The following is a 21,620-nucleotide window of genomic DNA, read 5'->3' as shown; positions in this document are numbered from 1 at the left end:
TCAAACAAAGGCCTGAATGCCCGTAATGGCCCGTCCTAGGATAAGTGCTGCACGATCAAAGTCAGCCTCACGTGTGCAACATCCTCGACATATAGTGTCAACTTACAGTGAATATCACTCTGCCCCTCGTATGTCTGCGTGACGAACAAGTTCGACACATGTCGTCCAATATGGTACTCATCACTCGCTGCGTTGCCACCAAAGATCTCCTGCAGATTCCTCGCTCCAATGAGTGCACGATCGCAATTCTGTCGCTTGATCATCGAGATCATCTCTGGCGCAGCTTTACCCTCATCCTTCAGGCGGCCAACCTGGTATGCTGCGAGGATACCATACGCCGCATCCGTTGTGGCATCCGCCAGCTTCTTCTGCACAAGCTGGTACTTCGCAATAGGGTTGTTCTTGAACTGCTTCCTCTCCAGAGCATACTCCCTCGCCCTCGCAATAGCATCTTCCAGCGCTCCCATGACACCCCAAGCAATACCATACCGAGCACTGTTCAGACACGAGAATGGTCCTCGGAGACCCTCGACATCAGGGAACATCATCTCCTTTGGCACGGGGTAATCGTCCAGTTGGATCATACCAGTGATCGATGCTCGTAGTCCATTCTTGTTCTTCAGCACCGGTGTTTCGATCGTGCCAGGCGGCGCATTCTTCCTCTCAACCAAGAACCCACGAATCTTGCCCGTCTCTTGCAACTTCGCCCACACCAACATCACATCCGCAATAGGACTGTTCGTAATCCACGTCTTACTCCCACTCAAGCTGTAGTATCCCTCCTTCGTCAGGTGTGGCTTTGCAACACTCTCCATACTGCCTGGATCGCTTCCGTGATTCGGCTCTGTAAGTCCAAAGCATCCCAAGATCTTTCCCTGTGCCATGCCGGGTAGGAACTTCTCTTTCTGCTCCTCTGTGCCGAACTCTTCGATGCCGCCCATTGCGAGGGACGACTGCACCGACATACCGGATCGGTAGCCGGAGTCGACGCGTTCGACTGCTCGTGTGATCAGGCCAGAGGCTACGGAGGACACGCCAGCGCACCCGTAGCCTTTGATCGTGGCGCCGAGGAGTCCTAGCTCTCCCATCTCGGTGAGGATTTGACGATCGTATTCTTCATTGCGGAAGGCCTCTGTGGTGTCTATGTTAGTGCAATAGCTGGTGTTCAGGGTCTGAGGCTCGCACACCAAGTACCCTAGGCAACATCCTCTCCTGACAGTACTGCTCTGCCGTTTCTGAGATCGCTAGCTCCTCCTCCGTAAAGAGGTTGCTCGCGCCCAATGGGTCTTGCCAATCGAACTTGTTCGCCGTTCCGGAGGCATTACGGACAGCTGTGTAGCTGGGCTTCGTGAGCTGCCTTGCAGCGCGGGATGTGACAGATCTGAACATGATTATGGGATGTCATAGAAGGGAGGAAATCCACTTAGACTTTGTGTAATGGCAGAGGATCGGTCTCGCCTGTATATATTCTGCTGCAGATCTAGACGTCAATGTTTGGATGCAGGCCAGCCAGCCGGCAGCCGAGAAGACTTGCCTCGGCGAATGTGATCGCTGCCGCCGAACCTGGGGTCTTGAAGAGGAAGGTCGAGGAGAACTTTGCATGTCTTGAGCATGTGTGATAAGACAGCAGCTACATTACACAACAGGGAGGTTGACGATGCACTGCCATGAAACTGTCTATCGGACCCAGTACATATGACCCTCGAGCTGAAGACGGCCGTCAGTTGGTACAGCCGGCAAGGTCGGATCCGATGCCAAGGCTATTGAGGAAGAGGACGGTGGACCGCGGTATTGTCGAGAAAATGGTTGATAGTACAGAGACGAGGCATGGTCGACTCGCCTGTTTGATGAAGAATAGTGATATCGAAAATGACCAGAATAGTCTGTAGCAAAAGAGCCTGGTTCAGCAACATATTGATGCCTTAGGCACTCCTCTCCGTGACGTAGAGCGCGTCGCTCTTTACATGTACGCGACTTCGCGTGCCCATGTCCGCGATACTCTTTCCCTTCACATCAATGCCATCATCTCTCGCAACCAGCACAACAACGAACAGATTACCGCCAAGATGGGTATCAAACGTACGTCAAACACTCCGGATAGACCCCAGCATACACCCACTAACCCTCCCAGACCTCGCCCAAGTCATCAAAGACAACTGCCCCGACGCCATAAAAGAAGGCGAAATCAAAAACCAATTCGGCCGCAAAGTCGCCATCGACGCCTCCATGTCCCTCTACTCCTTCCTCGTCGCCGTCCGCTCCAACGGCGAACAACTCATGTCCGACACCGGCGAAACAACCTCCCACCTCATGGGAATGTTCTACCGCACCCTCCGCATCGTCGACAACGGCATCAAGCCCCTCTACGTCTTCGATGGCGCCCCACCAAAGCTCAAGTCCGGCGAGCTGGCGAAGCGGTTCCAGCGCAAGAGTGAGGCTCAGGAGAATCATGAGGAGGCTAAAGAGACGGGAACGGCGGAGGAGGTGGAGAAGTTTAGTCGGAGGACTGTGAGGGTTACACGGGAGCATAATGCGGAGGCGCAGAGGTTGTTGAAGTTGATGGGTGTGCCGTTCATTATTGCGCCGACTGAGGCAGAGGCACAGTGTGCGGTATTGGCAAGAGGGGGGAAGGTGTATGCGGCGGCGAGTGAGGATATGGATACGCTTACCTTCGATTCGCCGGTGCTGCTGAGGCATTTGACGTTCTCGGAGCAGAGAAAGGAGCCTATTCAAGAGATCTTCCTTGACCGGGTGTTGGAGGGTTTGGAGATGGATCGGAATCAGTTCATTGATCTATGCATTCTGCTGGGATGTGATTACCTGGATCCTGTGAAGGGCATTGGTCCGAAAGTAGCCCTGGAGCTCATCAAGAAGCACAAGACGCTGGAGAATGTAGTTGAGGAGATCAAAAAGGGCAGCAAGTTCACTCTCCCCGAAGACTGGCCATTCGCCGACGCACGCGCACTCTTCCTCGAGCCAGACGTCCGCAAGGCAGACGACCCAGAGTGCGACTTCAAGTGGGAGAGCCCCGATGTTGAGGGTCTGGTCAAGTTCTTGGTGGAGGAGAAAGGCTTCTCAGAAGACCGTGTCAGGAGTGGGGCTGCAAGACTGTCGAAGAACATGAAGTCAAGCCAGCAGGCACGACTGGAGGGATTCTTCAAGGTCAAGGAGAAGACTGTGGAGGAGAAGGCAAGCTTGAAGCGGAAGAACGAGGAGAAGCTGGCCAATGCGAAGAAGCAGAAGAAGGAAGCTGATAAGGCGAAGAAGGAGGCAAAGGCGAAGCCGAAGATGAACTCGTAGGGAGTTTGTCAGCTCATGTCGATTTGGTAGCGAAGGCGTTGGTTCGGCGTTACAGCTCGCAAAAGAGCAAGAGGGTCGGTAGAAAGCCGGGAGGTTCATTGCTCATATTCAGAAGTCATGAGGAACAAGGGTCTACCTCAATGCGCTACGGGTCCACGGCAACCAATGGCCGAAGCTTCACTTGAACCTCACTATGCTGCTCTCACATGCTCACATCCTACGCCAGTCAAGCTCATCCTGCTGCATGAGCTATCTCACGCTCTCTAACAACATCACACATCGTCACGCACCCCTATCGACATCACGAGTCAACACCGCCTCGACATCAACCACAGCTTTCGACAGGACTCACACAATAGCTACTGCAGTACGCTAGCTTCTTTCCCTACTCTGTGCAGTACTGAAACGTTACAGGACGCAGGAAGCAGCACACGCGATTTCTAGAACCCCTTCCATGAGACACCTCTACTCACGTTGCGGTTCAAATTAATGCGTCAGGTTACTACTGGACGCCACTGCTCGATATCACCACTCGATACCACCACCCAACAGCACCGTTCAAGATTACTACTCAACGGCACCACTCAGCATCACCACTCAACGTTACCAATCACCATCACGAATCAGCGGCGCCATTCAATAGCACGCTTCAAGATCGCACCGCCAACCAACATCACACTCACCGCAGATTACAGCAATGGCCACCACAGTATGCTCACCCCTTTCCCCGCGATATGCAGTACTGACACATAACAGGACACGCCAAGCACCGCTGCAGCTTCTGCCTTCATGGACGTGCCGGAGCTGGTTGAGAACATGCTACTTCAGCTGCCGCTCCGAAAAATCCTCCTCGTTCAGCAGGTTTGCAAGACCTGGAAAGATGTCATTGAGACCTCGCCGCAGATTCAGAAGGCACTGTTCTTTCGACCTAGTGCTGATATTCAGCTGCGCTTGGTCGAGACTCGTGGTGTCTACCCACTACCATGCCGCAAGCATATGGATTGCCCAAGTTACACCGGCGATGGTCATAAGCCAACAGACGACGAAAGCGGCTTCACTCGTTGGGCACAGTCTCTGTCGGACGAAAGCCTATACCGCATTCTGGTCAATCCATTCCTACGGTCTTGTGCATCAGAGCCAGGCGGCCACCGGTACATCAGACGCGAGGACCATAGATTCGATCGCGACGTGTATGAACGACCAGAAGCATCATGGAGGAAGATGCTGCTTACACAGCCACCATTGGCCGAAGCCATTGTCAGAAGCTGCGGTGACGAAACGATGCATTGGCACATTCTTCAAGCGAAGAAGAATCCAAAAGGCCTGACCCTTGGCGATGCCCGATCACACGCTCGTAAATTCGGGCACGGCCTTCGTAGGATCTGGGGAGAGGATGGATTCGCGGCTTTGCCACTTGGAGGCGCTAACATGCCTGCAGATGTCTCGGGACAGGTGATGATTGATGAGATCAAGAAAGAACCGAAGGAGGAAGTCGATGACCAAAGCACCATTGCTGACGAGGAGGGTGACAGTGGTCACGAAGAAGAGGACCCAGGAGTCAACTCAGATGGATCATGGAGCTAGCGAGGACGATCCTGTCGTACCCAACGTCACCGGCGGATTGGGGAATCAGGGAGACAAGGAGGGTTCTGGCAACGAAGATGTGTCTGACACGTACACCAGCGAGGAGGTGAGCGACACCAGCACCCAGCAAGTCCTGCCATGATTGGGCTACCCCTCAGGTCGGCAAGAGTAGAGTCCATTGCCAGATCAGAGCAAAGACTTTGGAAGAAAGTCAGAGCATTCAGCTCATCCATGCCTCAGATCGTGATATCGAGGATCAAGACATAGGAAGAGTGAAGCTGGCGATGGTCAAACGGGAGCGATGCCGGGTCAAACAACGTATCCAAGCCACTGTGGAAGACTCCAACAGCGAGGACCCGCCCCCTGGGGGTCATGATGCTGGACCGTGCAAGCTCAGAGACCAGGCGATTGAGCTGATGATCCGAATGGCATGGAATGGAAACAGAGTAAGCGAACAGCGCAAAAGGAGGCTTGATGAAAAAGTCGGCCATTCACTGCATGCGTGACTCCGGCGCTCGGTCTCGGTGCTCTTCTGCACTTTGTTCCGGGCTCCGCGTTACAGCGCGCCTATTGCTACGACGAGATCGATTGTGCTAATTCTTTGATGCTACTGTAAGACAGCAAGGATCCGCTTGTAGCAATCAATTTGAACATAAAGACACGAGCCAGACCCAAGACGAGAGCTCCGCCGTCAATCTCGCTAGGGATCCTAACTTTCTATACACGACTACTACGAGGTGAGACTTGGACAGACTCTCAGCCCTTGCCCACTAAGATCATTATTGTGGCTTCATACATTCGCCGAATATGTCTGCTGTATGTACATTGGCTTTCGATATTGTCTTTGGCCAGTCTGTCTGGCATCCAACATGAGATTTGGCTTAGCGCATGGTAAGTGAAGGACTGTAGCACGTGCCTGGTCTATGCGGATGACTAGCGCCGCCCGATGCCCTCAACTTTGTGCTCTCTCGAGGGCACGGACTCGATTTCGAACGACAAAACCTCGAACTCCTAATTGCTCTTTCATGTCCTTTACAACACACAAGAAAGGTCGCTAACATCCACATCAAGTCTCGACATCATGGCTACCACCACCCCCAAGTCAGCAAACGTAGCTGCCGCCCGATCCATGGACGTCGCAGAACTTCTCGAGACTATGCTCCTGAACCTTCCACTCAACGAGATCCTCCTCAACCAGCGTGTCTGTCGCACCTGGAAGAACGTCATCGAGGTGAGCGTCGCACTTGACATAAAGGGAACTGTGACTGAAGGTGGCTAGAACTCGCCGTCGTTACAAAAGGCACTCTTCTTCCGCCCTTGCACGAGCTTCCAGCTCAGTCTCGTCGAGGATCGTGGCGTCTACGGTGCCAACTGCAGAGACATCGAGCACTGCCAGTCACAGCATCACTACTACGAACGGGAGATGCGCGGCGACGTGCGCTGGGCACGCGAGGCAACGGACTCGACCGAGTACCGCATTCTCGTAAACCCATTCCTCGGCGTGAACGGCCCGGAGTGGAAACGGTACATCAACAAGAAGGGGCTGTTCATGAGACTGAAAGCAGGCAAACGACCGGAGGTAAGTCACTTGTTACCCTTCGACCGCGACTTTACGGGAGACTAATGACTCTTTTTAAGGCATCGTGGCGCAAGATGCTCTTCACGCAGCCCCCACTAAGTGAAGCGCTGGTCGATCATGGCGGGCTTTATCATTGGCATGACATCACCATAGAGGGTCGGGCACGAGGAATAACGTTGAATGACATGGTCCAGAGTGGTGAAAGGTTCTATCGGAGTATCTGGGCGGTCTGGGGAGAAGATGGGTTTGCGAGGATTCCGGTGCTTGAGGATGGGGGAAAGCCCGCGAAGTGTACTGCTAACACTCTACTGGCTGAGATGGCGAAAGAGCCGGCTGAGGATCAATATGATTGGACGAGGGCATGAGCTGGGACGAGCATGAGCAAGACATCGTTATTGCGAGATGAACGCAGCGGATCGCATGCTTGTAGCCTGTGTATAGGGTCATAGTCTGTGTGAGATGGACCCATCTTGCGGTGCTGATCACGATCACGATCACGAGACTTGACTTGCGCGCCAAACTGTAGTCTCAGCCTCAGTTCCCATCATCCCACATCCGCATCGTCTCACCAAGATATCCACGACAGAACCCCCTTGCCTGCTCAGCAACCTCCCACCAGCAGTGTCCCTTCGGGAACGTCTTATCGCCATGCGCCAAGAGGATAAAACTCATCAACGACGCAAGCTCCTTGGTCTCAGCAATGGCCGGCACCATGATAAACACCTCGATGTAAAGTCTCCTAGCCAAAGCATCCAGATCAACAACCTCCCCTGAACCTTCCAGTGGTATAGGATGTCAGTCGTGAATCTCCTTCGAACCCCGAAAAGTGAAAGGATACATTATCAGTTGTAGATTGATGGTTGATCTTGTTGTAGGTCGCTAGGTGTCTAATAGTAGAGATGCAACCCTAGTCCGTAGCCACACGTGACTACATACGCTGGTGCACGGGCATTCACTTCAACATACATCTGGACCAACTTCTCCATCGTCGGCTCGATGGGTACTGCAAGTTCCCTTGTTGGATTGTGGATCTTGTCAATCGGGACTGGACACAGAATTCTCGTGCCGTCCCAATCAAAGCGCCTGTGACGCCTCGAGAACAGGCTATGGGCTTTGCGCCACGGGGATTCAAAGATCCATGGTTGCTTCATCTCTACACTTTCCTCCAGGCAATCGCAGATGACCTCGAGGTGCCGGTTTGACATCAACAGCTGCCATGGTAGAAACCAGAACGTCTGAAAGAATGGTCCTGATCGGGGACGCTTGTAGCTAGTCAGGATCACAAAGGTTATGATGTCAGCCAGTTTTTTCGCGTTTGGAGAGAGGTTGGCAATCTGAGAGAGTCGTGCTTTGGCACTACGGCCGTCGATGATAGATTGTAGCTCGGCATCAAGGCCGTGGCGCCTTTCTCGCTGGATCTCCTGGTTGGCCTCCTGCTGTATGTTGAGCTCGTCCGGCTGGGCGCACGCGATCGCCTCTTCGTATGTTGGGAGCGACATAGCAATCTTCTCGTTGCTACGTATGGAATAGCGGGCGAGTCCTAGCAGACGTAATAGGCTGAATTGAAATGACTTGAGGTAATGTTGGTATATCTTCGGAGAAGTACTCCCACGTACTTGAGAAAATTGGATAGAATTCCTCCGACTCAGTCGCTTCGTGCTGGCATGATGGTCTATCTCTCCGTAATCTGGAAATTCGTTCACTGGCAGCTGAGTTGTCGGGTGCGGGTCGAGTGACACTCCTGATCGATACGGTTGGGGGAATGTTTTGAAACCCGTGTAGAACGCTTACCACAAGCGTTACTGTGATTGGGGCAGGAGGGGAAAGGACGACCGTTTGTATTACATATCGGTTTACCATGCCGTCGGTTCGTGGCCAAAAGAAGCTTCTTTGGTGACAGTCTCCTCAGGTGAAGAGTTGGCAGATACATGAATCCACGCAATGTTTCGATCAGGAAGCTTGTGCACCTACAGTAGAACAGCTGCCGAGGAGTGAAGACGGGGATAGAAGGATATACCTGATGTCAGAGGCAGCGAGCGTTGACCCGTTCGGGGCAGTGCTCATTTGATTTGCGATGTATGCTTCGAAAGGCAAGGACTTCATACCCTTCTCTTCCAGTCCCTCACTCAGCCCACGGTCTCCCCTTCTTGATCCTAGCCTCCAACGCCGTCCTCACCGCCGCGGCTCGCGACTCCTCCTCCAAAGCAAAATCAATCAACTTCTCAAACGCCAAAGGTGGCTCCAAATGCAGCCTGCCAGAGTGAATATGCAAATCGTCCAACCACACCGTCCACCTCATCTCCGGCTCATAGGGACGAACAACGAGCATCTTCCTCCAGATCGCCTGATCATGACTCTCGGCCTGTTTCCGCAGTGCTGCACCATCGAAGCTGATCGCCACCCAAGGTCTGGTGTAAGATACACCGTTGTCGTCCTGGTAAGTTCTCGTCTGGTGCGTGAAGAACTTGATGCCAAGGGCGTCCATTCTGGCGGGACCCAGATCGTGAATCATGGGATTGCGTCGATGACCGATGCTGGCATCTGCTGCACTGCCTGCAGTGGGAGTGAACCATAGTTTCTGCTGGACCCAGAAGGAGCTTTGGATTGCGTCTCGGAAGGTACGACTCACACGCTGGCAGTACAGCAGAGTGCGGAGACCACTTGGTGCGTGCCATCGACCAGCATCTTGATCTGCTTTGACGTCTTTCTCGACTTGCAGTGCGTGGCCTGAGAGATGGCCGAGCTCTAGTAGGATCATCTCCAGAAGTTCCGGTGTGTTGAGGACCCGCCAGACAGGCGATGCGGTCGGTTCTTCGACTTCAATATTGGCGTCTCTCCAGACCGCCAGTGCCAGTGATGCTGCTTCTGGCATTCCATCCATGGCGGATGGATTTTCGAGTGTCGTTCAAGTCGGCTGCTCCCCACGGTAGGCTGCTTTGGCACAGTGGGCCGCGATGCCAGTACCGTAGAGATAGCCTCCAAGGAGGAGAGCTGCGAAATGCATGGTGGAGCAGTCGAGAAAAGCTATGGTAAACATTATTATTTCGCTGGCATTGGGACCGTCTCCTACCTCCTACGACATTCCGCAGATGCCCTGACTCGCCAGGCGGAGCTGCATCGTCACCGCAGCGTGGTATTTGTGAGGATCGCGTGCTGTGGATCCGAATCGTGAGGCGGGAAGATAGTGAGGCGGAGATATGGTGCTTGCTGGAGGCCTATTGCAGTGTAGGGAAGCAGATCTCGATGGAACTGACATGTCGTTGACAACGGGACACATGAAGGCGAGGGTCGTTGTTGCCACCATGAACCAGCCGATGTAATTCCGGAGCGATGGCTAGCGCCAACGCGTCGCGCGTGAAAGACGCGGATCCGCGCGCGATTGAATGCTGTCAATCCTTGCCGCCCACTTTCGACTGTTTCTCCCAACACCAACCCACCAAACAACCATGAGGTATACATTCACCCACCTCGGCACGCTGCATCCAGCTAATATACCATAGCTCTCCCCTTCGACCAAACATGTCGGCGGCAAACCGCGGTCGCCCGGCCGCAGGTGGTGGTAGAAAGCGAGGAAGAGACGCAGACGATGACATCCCCTCCAGCAACGCACCGCCATCAAGCCGTATGTATCGATCTCGTGGGCATGGAACATCGCTGACACTTCGAAGCTCCCGCATCATCACCACCAGTATTCCCTCGAGGCGACGACATTGACGAAGATGACAACCTGGACCCTGAAGACCTGATCCAGGACATTGACGATGCAGACGAGATGGCCGAGGACGATGCTGGCATTGACCTTTTTGGCGACAACTTCGACCGCGATTACGAGAGACGAGAAGAGCAAGGCTACGTTGGCGCAGATATCGATGATGACGAGGACTACGATCAGATGGACCCAGCCGCCAGGAGAGCGCTCGAAGCACGACTCAACAGACGCGATAGAGAGCTCGCTCGCGAACGAAAGATGCCCAATGCTTTCTTGCCGGATGAAGAAGAGGATGTTATGGACCTTACACGCCAGCCACGCAGACGACGACACAGATTCGATGAAGACCAGGACGACATTGACATGCACGAGGATATCATGAACGAGGAGCTTTCTCTCGAAGCATTGGCAGATGTCAAAGCTAGCAGCTTGACTGACTGGGTATCGCAACCAGCTGTGCACAAGACAATTGCTCGCGAGTTCAAGGCATTCCTGACGGAGTACACTGACGCCTCTGGAACTTCCGTATACGGTGTGCGCATCAGGACACTTGGAGAAGTCAACGCAGAATCGCTGGAAGTCGATTGGGAGCATCTTTCCGAATCGAAGCCTACTCTGGCTTACTTCTTGGTCAACGTCCCCACGGAGGTGCTACCCATCTTCGATGCGGTCGCGCTGGAAGTGGCTCTATACCACTACCCAGACTACGAGCGCATCCACTTCGAGCTTCATGTGCGCATTACTAACCTGCCAGTCTCCTACACTCTGCGACAGCTGCGACAAAGCCATCTCAATTGCTTGCTGAGAGTCAGCGGAGTTGTCACAAGGCGGACGGGCGTGTTCCCACAGCTCAGGTATGTCAAATTTGACTGCACGAAATGTGGCATTACACTTGGACCTTTCCCGCAGGACAGCAACGCCGAAGTCAAGCTTTCGTTCTGCCAGAATTGTCAATCGCGAGGACCGTTCACACTCAACAGCGAGAAGACGGTGTATCGCAACTACCAGAAGCTTACTCTGCAGGAGTCACCCGGCACAGTCCCAGCAGGTCGTCTTCCGCGGCACAGAGAGGTCATCCTGCTTTGGGACTTGATAGATTCGGCCAAGCCTGGCGAGGAGGTCGAGATCACTGGTGTCTACCGCAACAACTACGACGCCCAGCTGAACAACAAGAACGGATTCCCCGTCTTTGCGACGATCCTCGAAGCAAATCATGTCGTAAAGTCTCATGATCAGCTGGCAGGCTTCAGGCTGACAGAGGAGGATGAGCGAGAGATTCGTGCTCTGAGCAAAGACCCAAAGATCGTGGACAAGATCATCAGCTCGATCGCACCATCCATCTACGGTCACAACGACATCAAGACCGCCGTTGCGTTGTCGCTATTCGGCGGTGTCTCCAAGGAAGCTCAAGGCAAGCATTCTATCCGTGGTGACATCAACATTCTACTACTTGGTGACCCCGGAACAGCCAAATCGCAGGTTCTTAAATACATTGAGAACACAGCACGTCGTGCTGTCTTCGCCACTGGTCAAGGTGCTTCTGCAGTTGGTCTTACAGCTTCCGTTCGACGTGATCCACTTACTTCCGAATGGACACTCGAGGGCGGTGCTCTTGTGCTCGCTGACAAGGGAACATGCTTGATCGACGAATTCGACAAAATGAACGACCAGGACCGAACATCCATCCACGAGGCTATGGAGCAGCAGACAATTTCCATCTCGAAGGCTGGTATCGTAACAACCCTCCAAGCTCGCTGTGCAGTCATCGCCGCTGCCAATCCCATCGGTGGTCGCTACAACGCTACAGTGCCCTTCAGCCAGAACGTCGAGCTCACAGAACCCATCTTGTCCCGTTTCGACATCCTCTGCGTCGTGCGCGACACCGTTGATCCTGCCGAAGACGAGCGCCTCGCCAACTTCGTCGTCAACAGCCACGGTCGCGCACACCCCGTCATGAGCTCTTCACTCGGAGCACAGACTCAGACCACCGCAGCCAACGACAGCCAGATGGACGTCGATGGCGACGAGAGCCAAACTTCTGGACGACCCAAGACCGAGATTCCACAAGAACTGCTCAGGAAGTACATTCTGTACGCCCGCGAGCACTGCCGGCCTAAGCTATATCAGATTGATCAGGACAAGATTGCGCGCCTCTTTGCGGATATGCGTAGGGAATCTCTCGCAACCGGCGCGTACCCCATTACAGTAAGTATCTCACTTTCTATGCCACTGAATCGCCTCCGATACTAATTTCGTGACCCAGGTCCGTCATCTCGAGTCGATTTTGCGAATCAGCGAGTCCTTCGCCAAGATGCGCCTGAGCGAATACTGCAATGCCGTCGACATTGATCGAGCTATTGCCGTGGCCGTGGACAGCTTCGTAGGCTCCCAGAAGGTGTCGTGTAAGAAGGCGTTGGCCCGTGCTTTTGCCAAGTACACCCTTTCTCGGCCGGGTGCGGTCAGGAATCGAGGTGGAAGGAGCAGGAGGGATGAGGTTAGTGTGGGTGCGTGAGCGATGATATGAAGGGACGTAGATTGTCTACGATACCGGTTGGCGTTTGAGGGGTTCAAGCGAGGGGTGTGGTGTTGGGGATGGGGAGTGTTGCACGATGCGCTTTTCTTTGTTGATGAGGGGGGATGTATAGGACTTTTGAATGAGAGTATGCTCTCAAGTCGCCTTGCTGCTCGTTCGTCGGGATCATTTCGCCGTCTCCCGGTCCATCGCGATCGCGTTGGGAAAGATTCCAGAGAGCCTGGACGAGCACTTCTGTGAGGCGCTCTCTAGACCAACGATGCTGCCTAGGGTGCTGGACTGCACTCGTCGCACTCAACTGGCCTGCGAGAATTCGAGCGACGGTCCTTGCCACCTATATCATCTCCTCCAGCGTGTTTTCGAGATGGCATCTGACCAGAACAGCCGGCATCGAGATGCATTCATTCCACTGGTCGAGATCATTGCCAAGAGCAGGTGCGAGCACCTTTGAGACAGGCTCTCTCGAGATTTACAGTGCTTCCCACGGTGCTGGAGGGCAGTTGTCGCGCTCGACAGGCTTATGGGGCGGCGAGCGGCGGTCCTTGCCACCTCTACCGTCCCCTGGCTCTCGCTGAAAGTTGACATGATATCTGATCAGAAGAAGCCGGGATGGGAATTGGGAATGTATGACTCCTACTTGTTCTCTTTTGCCTGGAACGTTATCGCTAAGAGCAGGTGCGAGCACCTTTCAGACAGGCGTTCCGACTGTTCAAGGTCATCATCTATGGTGCTGCAGCGCAGCCTACGGGATTGATAGGCTTGTGGAGAGTCGAGCGATCGTGTTTTCCACTACTCTTACCCGGCAACGACACCATCATCGAAGTCGCTGATGAGACCCGCATGTCCGTGGAAATGTTCAAGCATGATGTCGCCATCGTTGTGGTCGACTGTGAAAAGAGCATCGCCAATCGCTTCACGGTCTTAAATTCCCACGGACAGGATCTCTAGATATATAGTGCCTGCCACGGTGCTACATCGCCTCTGTCCCACTCAATAAGCTTATGGAGGGTAAAGCGACCACATTCCTTCATTTCTGCCATCTCCTTCACCACATAGTCACCCGACATGGCATCTGCTTCAAAGACGATGAATAGCAACGCGTTGCAACCCCACTCTCCACGTTTACTGTGCTTCCCACGTCCCTGAGTCGGAGACGGAGCACTTCTCAGCCTCATGTAAGGCTGGGACATCTCGTCTTGCTTTCCATTGATACGCCGAGCTTGCCGTGGCCTGATGGACCACATCACGGGATATACCGCAGGTGCTTCAGAGATAGCCGAACGGGTGGTCCCGCAGAGGTTTGTGAGATTGTGCTCAGGTCGCTGATCTTCTACAGCACCACTGCTTCATCCTGTTCTCTGTTCCCTTCCACAGTCGTGACTAATGCTATCTCTTCTGCACTTCATCGCTGTCTACCGCACAATGTCGAGTAGCTGATGCCCGGAGGCGTCGAAGCGGGTGATTTTGAAGCTGGTGTGGCGAGACTCAAGCTCTCTTACTACTCCAGCACGCATGGCCTAACAATTTGCTTCGATTGCCGCCGGTGTGCGGCGAGAGAGTAGTCGGAAGTCGGGCATGGATCGTGCAGCAGGAGATGCTGTGGCCCTGTGGAGCCTGAGGCAGAAGCAGTCTTGGCACCGGTTTCATTTCGTTACCTTCCATTTCCTAGACACATGTACCACATCAACACCTACATGAGGCACCACATTGCTACGACTCAGCGGCTCCTGGCGCCCCCATTGCGACGTACACCCTCTGGCTTCACATCGTCCATCGCAACACCGGGTACAGTCCTCGAGGAGCCGTTCAAATTGCACGGTCATGGCAACAACGAACACGGACTCTGTCATGACCCCATGACATTGCAGCATCGCCCTCGAGTATACCATCGGGCAAGGTGGATGATGTTGCAGCATGACCGGCACTTTGTAAGCCACCACAGCGATAGTGACGAGCTATACCTCGAGACAACGTAGCTTTTTGTGATCTGTGGCTCACACATGATCACAACTGTCGATCAGTTATCCCTCTACAGACGTCCCCCACATGGCTCAAGCAGCACTCTTCCAGCAAGATTCAACCCATGCAAACACGCTATGGAAGACTCCCCGTCTAGCTGAAGACTACGCTCAAAGCATGCAGCTATCTTCGAAGCATTGTCCGCGAGATGCAATAGAATTGACCCCAGTCAGCTTATCTCCATTGCGAGACGACCGACAGTAGTACTAAGTGTATGCTGATTCGGTCTCGGAATAGCGAGTCGACCACATTCGATTCACTACACGATGTAGCACCACCTCCGAAAGTTCGACTACTCATTAGGCTTACGATCAGTCCGCAAGCCGCTTCTCTTCATCCCAGTATTCGCTCTATTCCCCTCGCATTCCCCTTAGACTTACATGACAACATAAGTGTTCCTTTTCCCCGATGTTAGACTTTTTCAGCTGGACTAAGAAAATATCTCTGCTGAGTACACGGCTTTTGTAGATCATCCGCACCTATTCAGCCGCGAATGCCGTAGACACTGCAAGCAGGTTTTGGGCAGTTCCTGGATCAACATAAACCAAATACGAGAATGTTTCTTTCACCGACAAACCCGACAAGGCGATTTCATCCATTGGTCCGTCAGTCGTGGAAAATCTATCTTGTTCGCCCGCGGACGGCCGGCCTAGTACCATAACACGCACTAATCGACCCATCTCTGCAAGCTCCAACAGTACCATCCGGGGAGTGCTCCATGTCTGATCTAATGCTACTGCAGCAAACGTGTGAAGTATGAACGGGGGATTGCAAGCCTTGCGTCCGGCGTGCTGTTGATCGTTCGCCGATCGAGCGCTGGCGCATCAGTAGAATCGCCTCTGCGTTGGTCCACGCTTTCGCATAACTACCGTCACGTACCCTGTCTCGATGCTTGAGCCACAGCCTTACATTCTTCAGGCATCATTGCCAAGCCTCAATTCCATCTAGCGGAGAGCATTGACCAGGATGACCTCTTGCAGCAAACTTGTGGGTCTCGTGCTGAGTGCCGCAGCCACTGGAGTTGTATCCTTGCCAGCACGCGCTCTCACTCCAGTCAACCGCTTCGCCTTTGGCGATTCCTACACGACCACAGCTTTCTCAACCACAGGCCCACAGCCAGCCTATGGCAACCCCCTGGGCAACCCTGCATACGGCCAAGGAACCTATGCTGGAGGACCAAACTACGTCGGCCTCCTGACGACAAAATACAACTCAACTTTCGTCGCCAACTACGACTTCGCCGTCGGCGGCGCCACCATCTCCGACAGCATCGTGACCTACCAAGGCATCCCGGCATCCAACGAACAGGTTGGCCAGCGCTTCGAGCCTCAGTCCACCCAACCACACGTTAATGCCTGGAGCTCTGACAACACAATCTTTTCCGTCTTCTTCGGCATCAACGATATCGGCATCACGATGGAGACTGCCCAGTATTCCAACGCCACGAGGATTGATGATCTGCTCAATGCATACTTCCAGACCGTCGATAACATGTACAACCAGGGCGCCCGCCGGTTCATGTTCGTCGGCGTGCCTCCCATGGAGCGCAGTCCGTTTGTCCAAGGCAACTACGACCCTACCACGCAGCAGCAGTGGGGCAATCTGTGCAATATCTTCAACGGCAATCTTGCTCAACGTGTCAAGTTATGGCAAGCTTCGCGGCCGGAATCCTACGCCGCAATCTACGACTTTCATCGATACGCTACGCTTGTCTTGCACAATCCTACCGCATACGGGTTCCTGAATGCCGAGTGCATTGATACTGGTGGCCAGGCTTGCATCTGGTGGAATGACTACCACGTTGGTAGCAGGTTCCATGATCTACTAGCCCAGCGGATGCTGCCAGCTATGAATAGCCTCGAATTCAACAGCTGGGCTCCTACAGCTGGGGTGGGATACTTTTACTAGACGAAGGATCTAGTCAAAGCACTCATCGGGATGCTCACGTCCGAAGCCGCTCGCATTCCCCGTCGCGGACTTCAAGACTCGCAGCCTACAGCACCATCAAGACTGAGCTACGCACAATCTGAGAGGTGTGATACGAGTTTACGCTGTATGCGAAGTCTGTGCTTCGCCTAGAAACTAGACGGATTGATACGGCTGCAAGCAGTCCATGCGTAGAAGAAGCGTACTAGCTGCCGAAGCTTCATAGCTCGAGCTCGAAAGACAAACAAACCACATCCCCACCTCTCTCCCTATCCGCAAGTCCAAGCAGGAGGTTCCCCAGGCGTCAGGCACCCTGTAACCGATACGTCACGTCAGCTGGCTAGCATGGGTAATGTCCTCAGTACTCAATGAACATCACCTCCAGAGACCCCAACGGCACCAACCTGATCTCGCCCAGAATCATAAATATAACACGAAACCGCCTGCGTCTTGCCACCCCCCCCTCTGGAGCTACTGATACAATCCTTAATCACACCAGAACAATGGCCAACATCGCCGGGACTCTTATCCACACACGACCCTTCATCGCCCGGAGCCCACGACACCGTGCCTGGGACGCCAGAGCCTGTGATGACGACGGACTGGGCGGAGCAGGCGTCGCTGCGAGCAAGGTTCAGAATTTTCCCGAGGCCGGTGGTTGTTTTGCGGTGCAAGGGGCTCGGGAGGAGGAACTCTTAGTCGATGGGGGGTTTTTTTGCACAAGTCTTCAATGTTACCGTCGCTGGGGAGACCGCCGAAGGTGGTGCCGGGGTCACCGTTTGGGCGCAGTTTGCTGGGATTTTGATGTCTGTGTCGTCGGCTTTTAGTTCCCAGTTGGCGTGTGCCAGATTAGCCATGCTGAGGGCAGCGCAGAAGGTGGGCATTGTAGATGTTTTGAAGTGCGTTTTTCGTTGGATGGTCTTTTGGAGATTCGATTTGAGTATCAAGAACGATGAGGGTGAGTGTGCTTCCAGGCTTGGTGAGCTTGGATATGTAGCGCTTATATATCTTGTTTGTCGTGAGACAGGAGGGGGTCGGGTCATGGGGCCCAGTCTCTCGTCTTCATGGAATCGGGCACTGGCGCGAGGAAGGAAGTATGAGGGCATGATGTCGTGCGGCTGGATGATCCATTGACGACTCCGATACATATGGTTGATGAATGCAGCTTGCACTCGAAGATCCCCAAGGGCTTGTTCGTTTCTCAGCCCAGTGAGCTTATTGGTATGGTTGCTAATGGTTAGTGGTGCTAACCGGTGGTTATTGGTTGGTTGTGGTGACCTCGCTGTCGCTGTTGGTTATCCAGTGGTGAGGTACCTCACTGCCCTTAGTAACCAGATCCATATATAGCCTAGAGCCCGTATCTAAGCCGCTCCAGTAGGATGCTGATCCGCAGTTGGTACACGCTGAATTAGCATGATCTTGGAGTCACGTACCTACGCGTTTTGCGTGTGTATTCACCTCTCTTTCTTTCACCTTACTGTCGCTACAATGCCCTTCGCATGGCCATCATTTACCGGCAATCGAGCCCCAGCATCTGATATTATAACCCTCTCTTGAAGAACCCAGACTTCTATCCGGATAAGCACAAGGACTGCTTCAAGCTCTATAGCAAGGAGTACACGCGCAAGAAGGCGATACAGTCGAAAGGGACGCGTAAACGGACTTCTCCGGTATGACAACATAGCGAGTCGCTGATGCGGCACGATGATAGTAAGGAGGTGTATTACTGTTGGACTATTCAGGACTCTACACACCTTTTCACATACCGGAAACGGTCATAGCATAGCCCTCTTTGTAAGGGGTCCTATATAGCTAAGTGTGAAAGCCTCAGCTTTCACACTTCTGAATCTAGCCTTCATAACTTCAACAGGAGTGAGCCCTCAGCTTTCGTTACGCAACTCAAGCTACTTGTATTGAACTATACCACTCTACCCACCAGTGAGACACTGGAACTGCTTCCCTCATAAAATTCCCACGAGAAGATCAACTTGCCGGCAAGGCCAATGTCCGCCGATAGGAGAAAAAGCTCCAACTCGCCTGTCTCTCCAAGGGCTGCCTGGATGTTCTCCTCGGGACGTTTGAAAGAACAGACGACTATGGCCTGCAACCAGACGGCTCCGCCGCCTAGCTAGACAAATCAGCCTCGGGCAGCAAAAACAAAGCACGTGTGACCCTTGATTCTGACGGTGCCAAAGCTATGCTTAAAGTCATGGAATCTACAGAGAAAAAGAGTGACTAGAACATGAAGTGGACGCTGTATAAGCTCCATTTCGATGAAGCCGTCAGATCGATGAAGGTTCTTAACACGGCAAAGGCTATCATCGTAGCCTCGTGCATACCTCAGATTCAAACCCAGATTGACCTGGAGGCCGACCCTCATGATATATACACGCAACTAAAGACGCGATACGGTGTCTCGGATGCCCGTGCTCTTGAAATGGCGTAGGGCAAGTTCGAACGCCAGACAATCTCGAACCACACCAACGTTTAGTCCTTTATCAATGCTATCACTTCGGCAAAGGATGAGATTGTCCAGGCCCAAGGCACCTGCGACGACCAGATGGTCATTACAAAGATCATTCGCGGACTGGATGGGCCATACCAGCAGTTCGTCACGTAGTTCCGACTACTGTAAGACATAAACCCAAAGTTCCAGGAGGTCGATACTGTCATCGAAAAGCTCCTGACCTTCGAGGCCGAAAACCGCCTGCAGCAACGCAATCGCAGCATGGCGACCGCGAACATCCCCGGCAACCGCCGTTTAGGGGGAGCTACATTCCAGCCCTACCGCTCTTCGCGCGAGCGCGAGCAGTGCGCCGCATACGGAAAGTGGGGCCATAATGAGAAGTCTTGCTAGCAGACGCATCCGGACCTTGCTCCAGCACGACAAGGAACCACGAATAATGGCAATGGCAACAATGCCAGTCGCGACAATGGCGGATACCGCGAACGGTATGCCGGAGGCAACAATAAGCCTAACAAACCAAAGGAGATGGCTGTAACCACCATTGTCGACATGGCTGCTTTCGCCGAACGGCTCCGCGATGCGCGAGCCTCTGGCCCAGACGACGCTAGTCGCAACAACGAATCTGCGCCGCTATGTGTCGCCGATGCATTTATCTATGCGCCGATCAATCACGACTACGTGTCGCCATCAAGTATGACCCCTCCGAACCCCGTCTCCACTACTGCTGACGATAATAAGGTCTTTGAACCAAGTGTGTCCGAGAGCAGTAGGAAGGAAACAGAGGGGGGGGGGGGGAGGTAATGGTCTACGATAGCAACATGATATAAGTTAAGAGAGTATAGTCATTACCGTACTATGCCAATCCAGTTCGTCTATTGTTAACATGCTCATTAACGAGTCTCCCTCACTACGTCGAGGCAGAGCAGACTCTTAGAGCTCCACCTCATCGTCAGAACGTAGGTTGCTATATAATGCCCCTATAGGCGAAGGTGCTCGATCGCTCGACGATCATAATGCCGTACTTATCTATATTACTACGAATGACATTGACTCCAAGAACGATTGTGTACGTAGCTGGACTAGTTTTGTACGTCTTGCAGAAGATTTCGATGTACTACTAACCGAAAATGCGGATGTGTTGTCACGAGACACAACAAGCAGTTGGCTTGTAATCGTCCGGTCAGACATCGAAATATCAATCTACGGGTCAAATCTACAAGAGATTGAACTATACGAAGAGCTAGCGCGCAGTGTAGGTAGGTGTTTTGGAGTATTCACACCGCACCATTCGAAAGCGCCTATTAAGGCTATCACCTAACGAGAACAAGAGCAGCGCGCCTACGCTAGCGGCCGCGCAATTGCCGCGGAAAGCGACCAGAAAACAGGAATCCACCTCCTGTCCGACTAGACCCTGAAATTGCGGAGCCGCGGAGGTGAATTGCCTATTTAGGCAACTTCTACCCTCAGCCGTAGCTAAAGTGCAGCGATATAGAGACTAGATCCTAAGCCTAACTCGCAAGCATTAAGTAGCTCGCGAGGGACACCTTGTCGCGATCCGAGCGTGCACATGGGCAACATCCTATCATCAAAACTTGAGGCCACGTACGCTAAGAATCAGGTGACTGATTAGTCACCTGCAGCCTCTTCAAGAGCAACACTTGTCCATTCTAGATAGACACATGCAATACACAACCTGCTTTTGAAACACCCTATATGAGCCCGTACAATAACTTCCTACACTTCTAACGTGATAGTTATGAGCCCGGTTAGCGCTCACTAACATTCGCTGCGACAAGGAAGCCCCAAAGTAGAGTTTGTATCGTCATAGCACTACTGCTACAACTAGTGCAGTAGTATCCCCTAGGCCTAGTGAACCCGCGTAGAACTTTCACCAGCCTACAACCCATTTTGCAGTTATGGCCACTACCGAGACGCCGGTAACTACCGGTGCCCTACCTTAGGGTACCGTAGTTCTGAAGAGCTATGACCAATAGGACAAGTTTGACCGTCAGCTAGAGCTCTACGCAGAGTCTTTGAATGTCTAGAAGTATATAGATCCTCACCAACTGAGTAACGAGCCAACAGAGCCTACTCACTTAACGTTTGAGGAAATCTAATAAGCGTATACGGCAGGAGACGCTACATCAAGAGATCTTATCAAGCTACGACAAATAGACGCAGACCGAAGGTAACGGATGTACGACATCTTTGCTACTGCGCGATCAAAGCTCATTACCTACCTTATCCGTACGACGATAGAGCTAGGGCAAGAGCTAATACACGGCCAGAACACCCTCAGAGCGAAATACTAGGCTCTCAAGGATCAGTATAGTCTAGACGATATACTGCGTAAGCGGCAGCTCACGCTTGAGCTGTCTAGGCTTCAGAAGGCTAGCGTACGCAGAATCGATGACTAGTGCTCAGACTAGTTAGTTTTGTAGACCAAGATGCTTAAGTGTAACCACGCCGAGTACGACGACCTTAGTAGACACTTCCTACTTGC

General features: G+C 53.0%; 9 protein-coding genes across 9 annotated transcripts; 6 read left to right on the top strand and 3 right to left on the bottom strand.

The window, feature by feature from the left end:
* Window positions 1-1,389, bottom strand: CLAFUR5_09802 (Glutaryl-CoA dehydrogenase, mitochondrial; the record flags this gene model as incomplete). The annotated part of the gene is made up of 3 exons (XM_047908950.1): window positions 1-47; window positions 107-1,141; window positions 1,188-1,389. The coding sequence occupies 3 exons, from the start codon at window positions 1,387-1,389 to the stop codon at window positions 1-3; spliced, it is 1,284 nt and encodes a 427-aa protein (XP_047766097.1).
* Window positions 1,390-2,066: 677 nt separating this feature from the next.
* On the top strand, window positions 2,067-3,300 carry CLAFUR5_09801 (Flap endonuclease 1; the record flags this gene model as incomplete). Its single annotated transcript, XM_047908949.1, has 2 exons — window positions 2,067-2,079; window positions 2,132-3,300. 2 exons carry the CDS (start codon window positions 2,067-2,069, stop codon window positions 3,298-3,300), a joined length of 1,182 nt encoding a protein of 393 aa, XP_047766094.1.
* Window positions 3,301-3,997: 697 nt separating this feature from the next.
* Window positions 3,998-4,884, top strand: CLAFUR5_09800 (uncharacterized protein; the record flags this gene model as incomplete). Its single annotated transcript, XM_047908948.1, has 2 exons — window positions 3,998-4,009; window positions 4,057-4,884. The coding sequence occupies 2 exons, from the start codon at window positions 3,998-4,000 to the stop codon at window positions 4,882-4,884; spliced, it is 840 nt and encodes a 279-aa protein (XP_047766095.1).
* Window positions 4,885-5,965: 1,081 nt separating this feature from the next.
* Window positions 5,966-6,828, top strand: CLAFUR5_09799 (uncharacterized protein; the record flags this gene model as incomplete). The annotated part of the gene is made up of 3 exons (XM_047908947.1): window positions 5,966-6,115; window positions 6,164-6,463; window positions 6,523-6,828. 3 exons carry the CDS (start codon window positions 5,966-5,968, stop codon window positions 6,826-6,828), a joined length of 756 nt encoding a protein of 251 aa, XP_047766233.1.
* Window positions 6,829-7,350: 522 nt separating this feature from the next.
* Window positions 7,351-7,962, bottom strand: CLAFUR5_09798 (uncharacterized protein; the record flags this gene model as incomplete). The annotated part of the gene is made up of 1 exon (XM_047908946.1): window positions 7,351-7,962. One exon carries the CDS (start codon window positions 7,960-7,962, stop codon window positions 7,351-7,353), a length of 612 nt encoding a protein of 203 aa, XP_047766234.1.
* Window positions 7,963-8,585: 623 nt separating this feature from the next.
* Window positions 8,586-9,344, bottom strand: CLAFUR5_09797 (uncharacterized protein; the record flags this gene model as incomplete). Its single annotated transcript, XM_047908945.1, has 1 exon — window positions 8,586-9,344. The coding sequence occupies one exon, from the start codon at window positions 9,342-9,344 to the stop codon at window positions 8,586-8,588; it is 759 nt and encodes a 252-aa protein (XP_047766386.1).
* A 565-nt stretch (window positions 9,345-9,909) lies between these two features.
* CLAFUR5_09796 (DNA replication licensing factor mcm2) lies at window positions 9,910-12,684 on the top strand (the record flags this gene model as incomplete). The annotated part of the gene is made up of 4 exons (XM_047908944.1): window positions 9,910-9,914; window positions 9,964-10,085; window positions 10,132-12,377; window positions 12,436-12,684. The coding sequence occupies 4 exons, from the start codon at window positions 9,910-9,912 to the stop codon at window positions 12,682-12,684; spliced, it is 2,622 nt and encodes an 873-aa protein (XP_047766387.1).
* A 3,006-nt stretch (window positions 12,685-15,690) lies between these two features.
* On the top strand, window positions 15,691-16,632 carry CLAFUR5_09795 (Acetylesterase; the record flags this gene model as incomplete). Its single annotated transcript, XM_047908943.1, has 1 exon — window positions 15,691-16,632. The coding sequence occupies one exon, from the start codon at window positions 15,691-15,693 to the stop codon at window positions 16,630-16,632; it is 942 nt and encodes a 313-aa protein (XP_047766384.1).
* Window positions 16,633-18,892: 2,260 nt separating this feature from the next.
* Window positions 18,893-19,918, top strand: CLAFUR5_09794 (uncharacterized protein; the record flags this gene model as incomplete). The annotated part of the gene is made up of 2 exons (XM_047908942.1): window positions 18,893-18,973; window positions 19,508-19,918. The coding sequence occupies 2 exons, from the start codon at window positions 18,893-18,895 to the stop codon at window positions 19,916-19,918; spliced, it is 492 nt and encodes a 163-aa protein (XP_047766385.1).
* Window positions 19,919-21,620: the final 1,702 nt, after the last annotated feature.

This window comes from Fulvia fulva, chromosome 9 (assembly GCF_020509005.1).
Source record: "Fulvia fulva chromosome 9, complete sequence".
Taxonomy (NCBI): domain Eukaryota; kingdom Fungi; phylum Ascomycota; class Dothideomycetes; order Mycosphaerellales; family Mycosphaerellaceae; genus Fulvia; species Fulvia fulva.
Note: the sequence above shows the minus strand (reverse complement) of the source record. Positions and strands in the feature narration are given on the sequence as shown.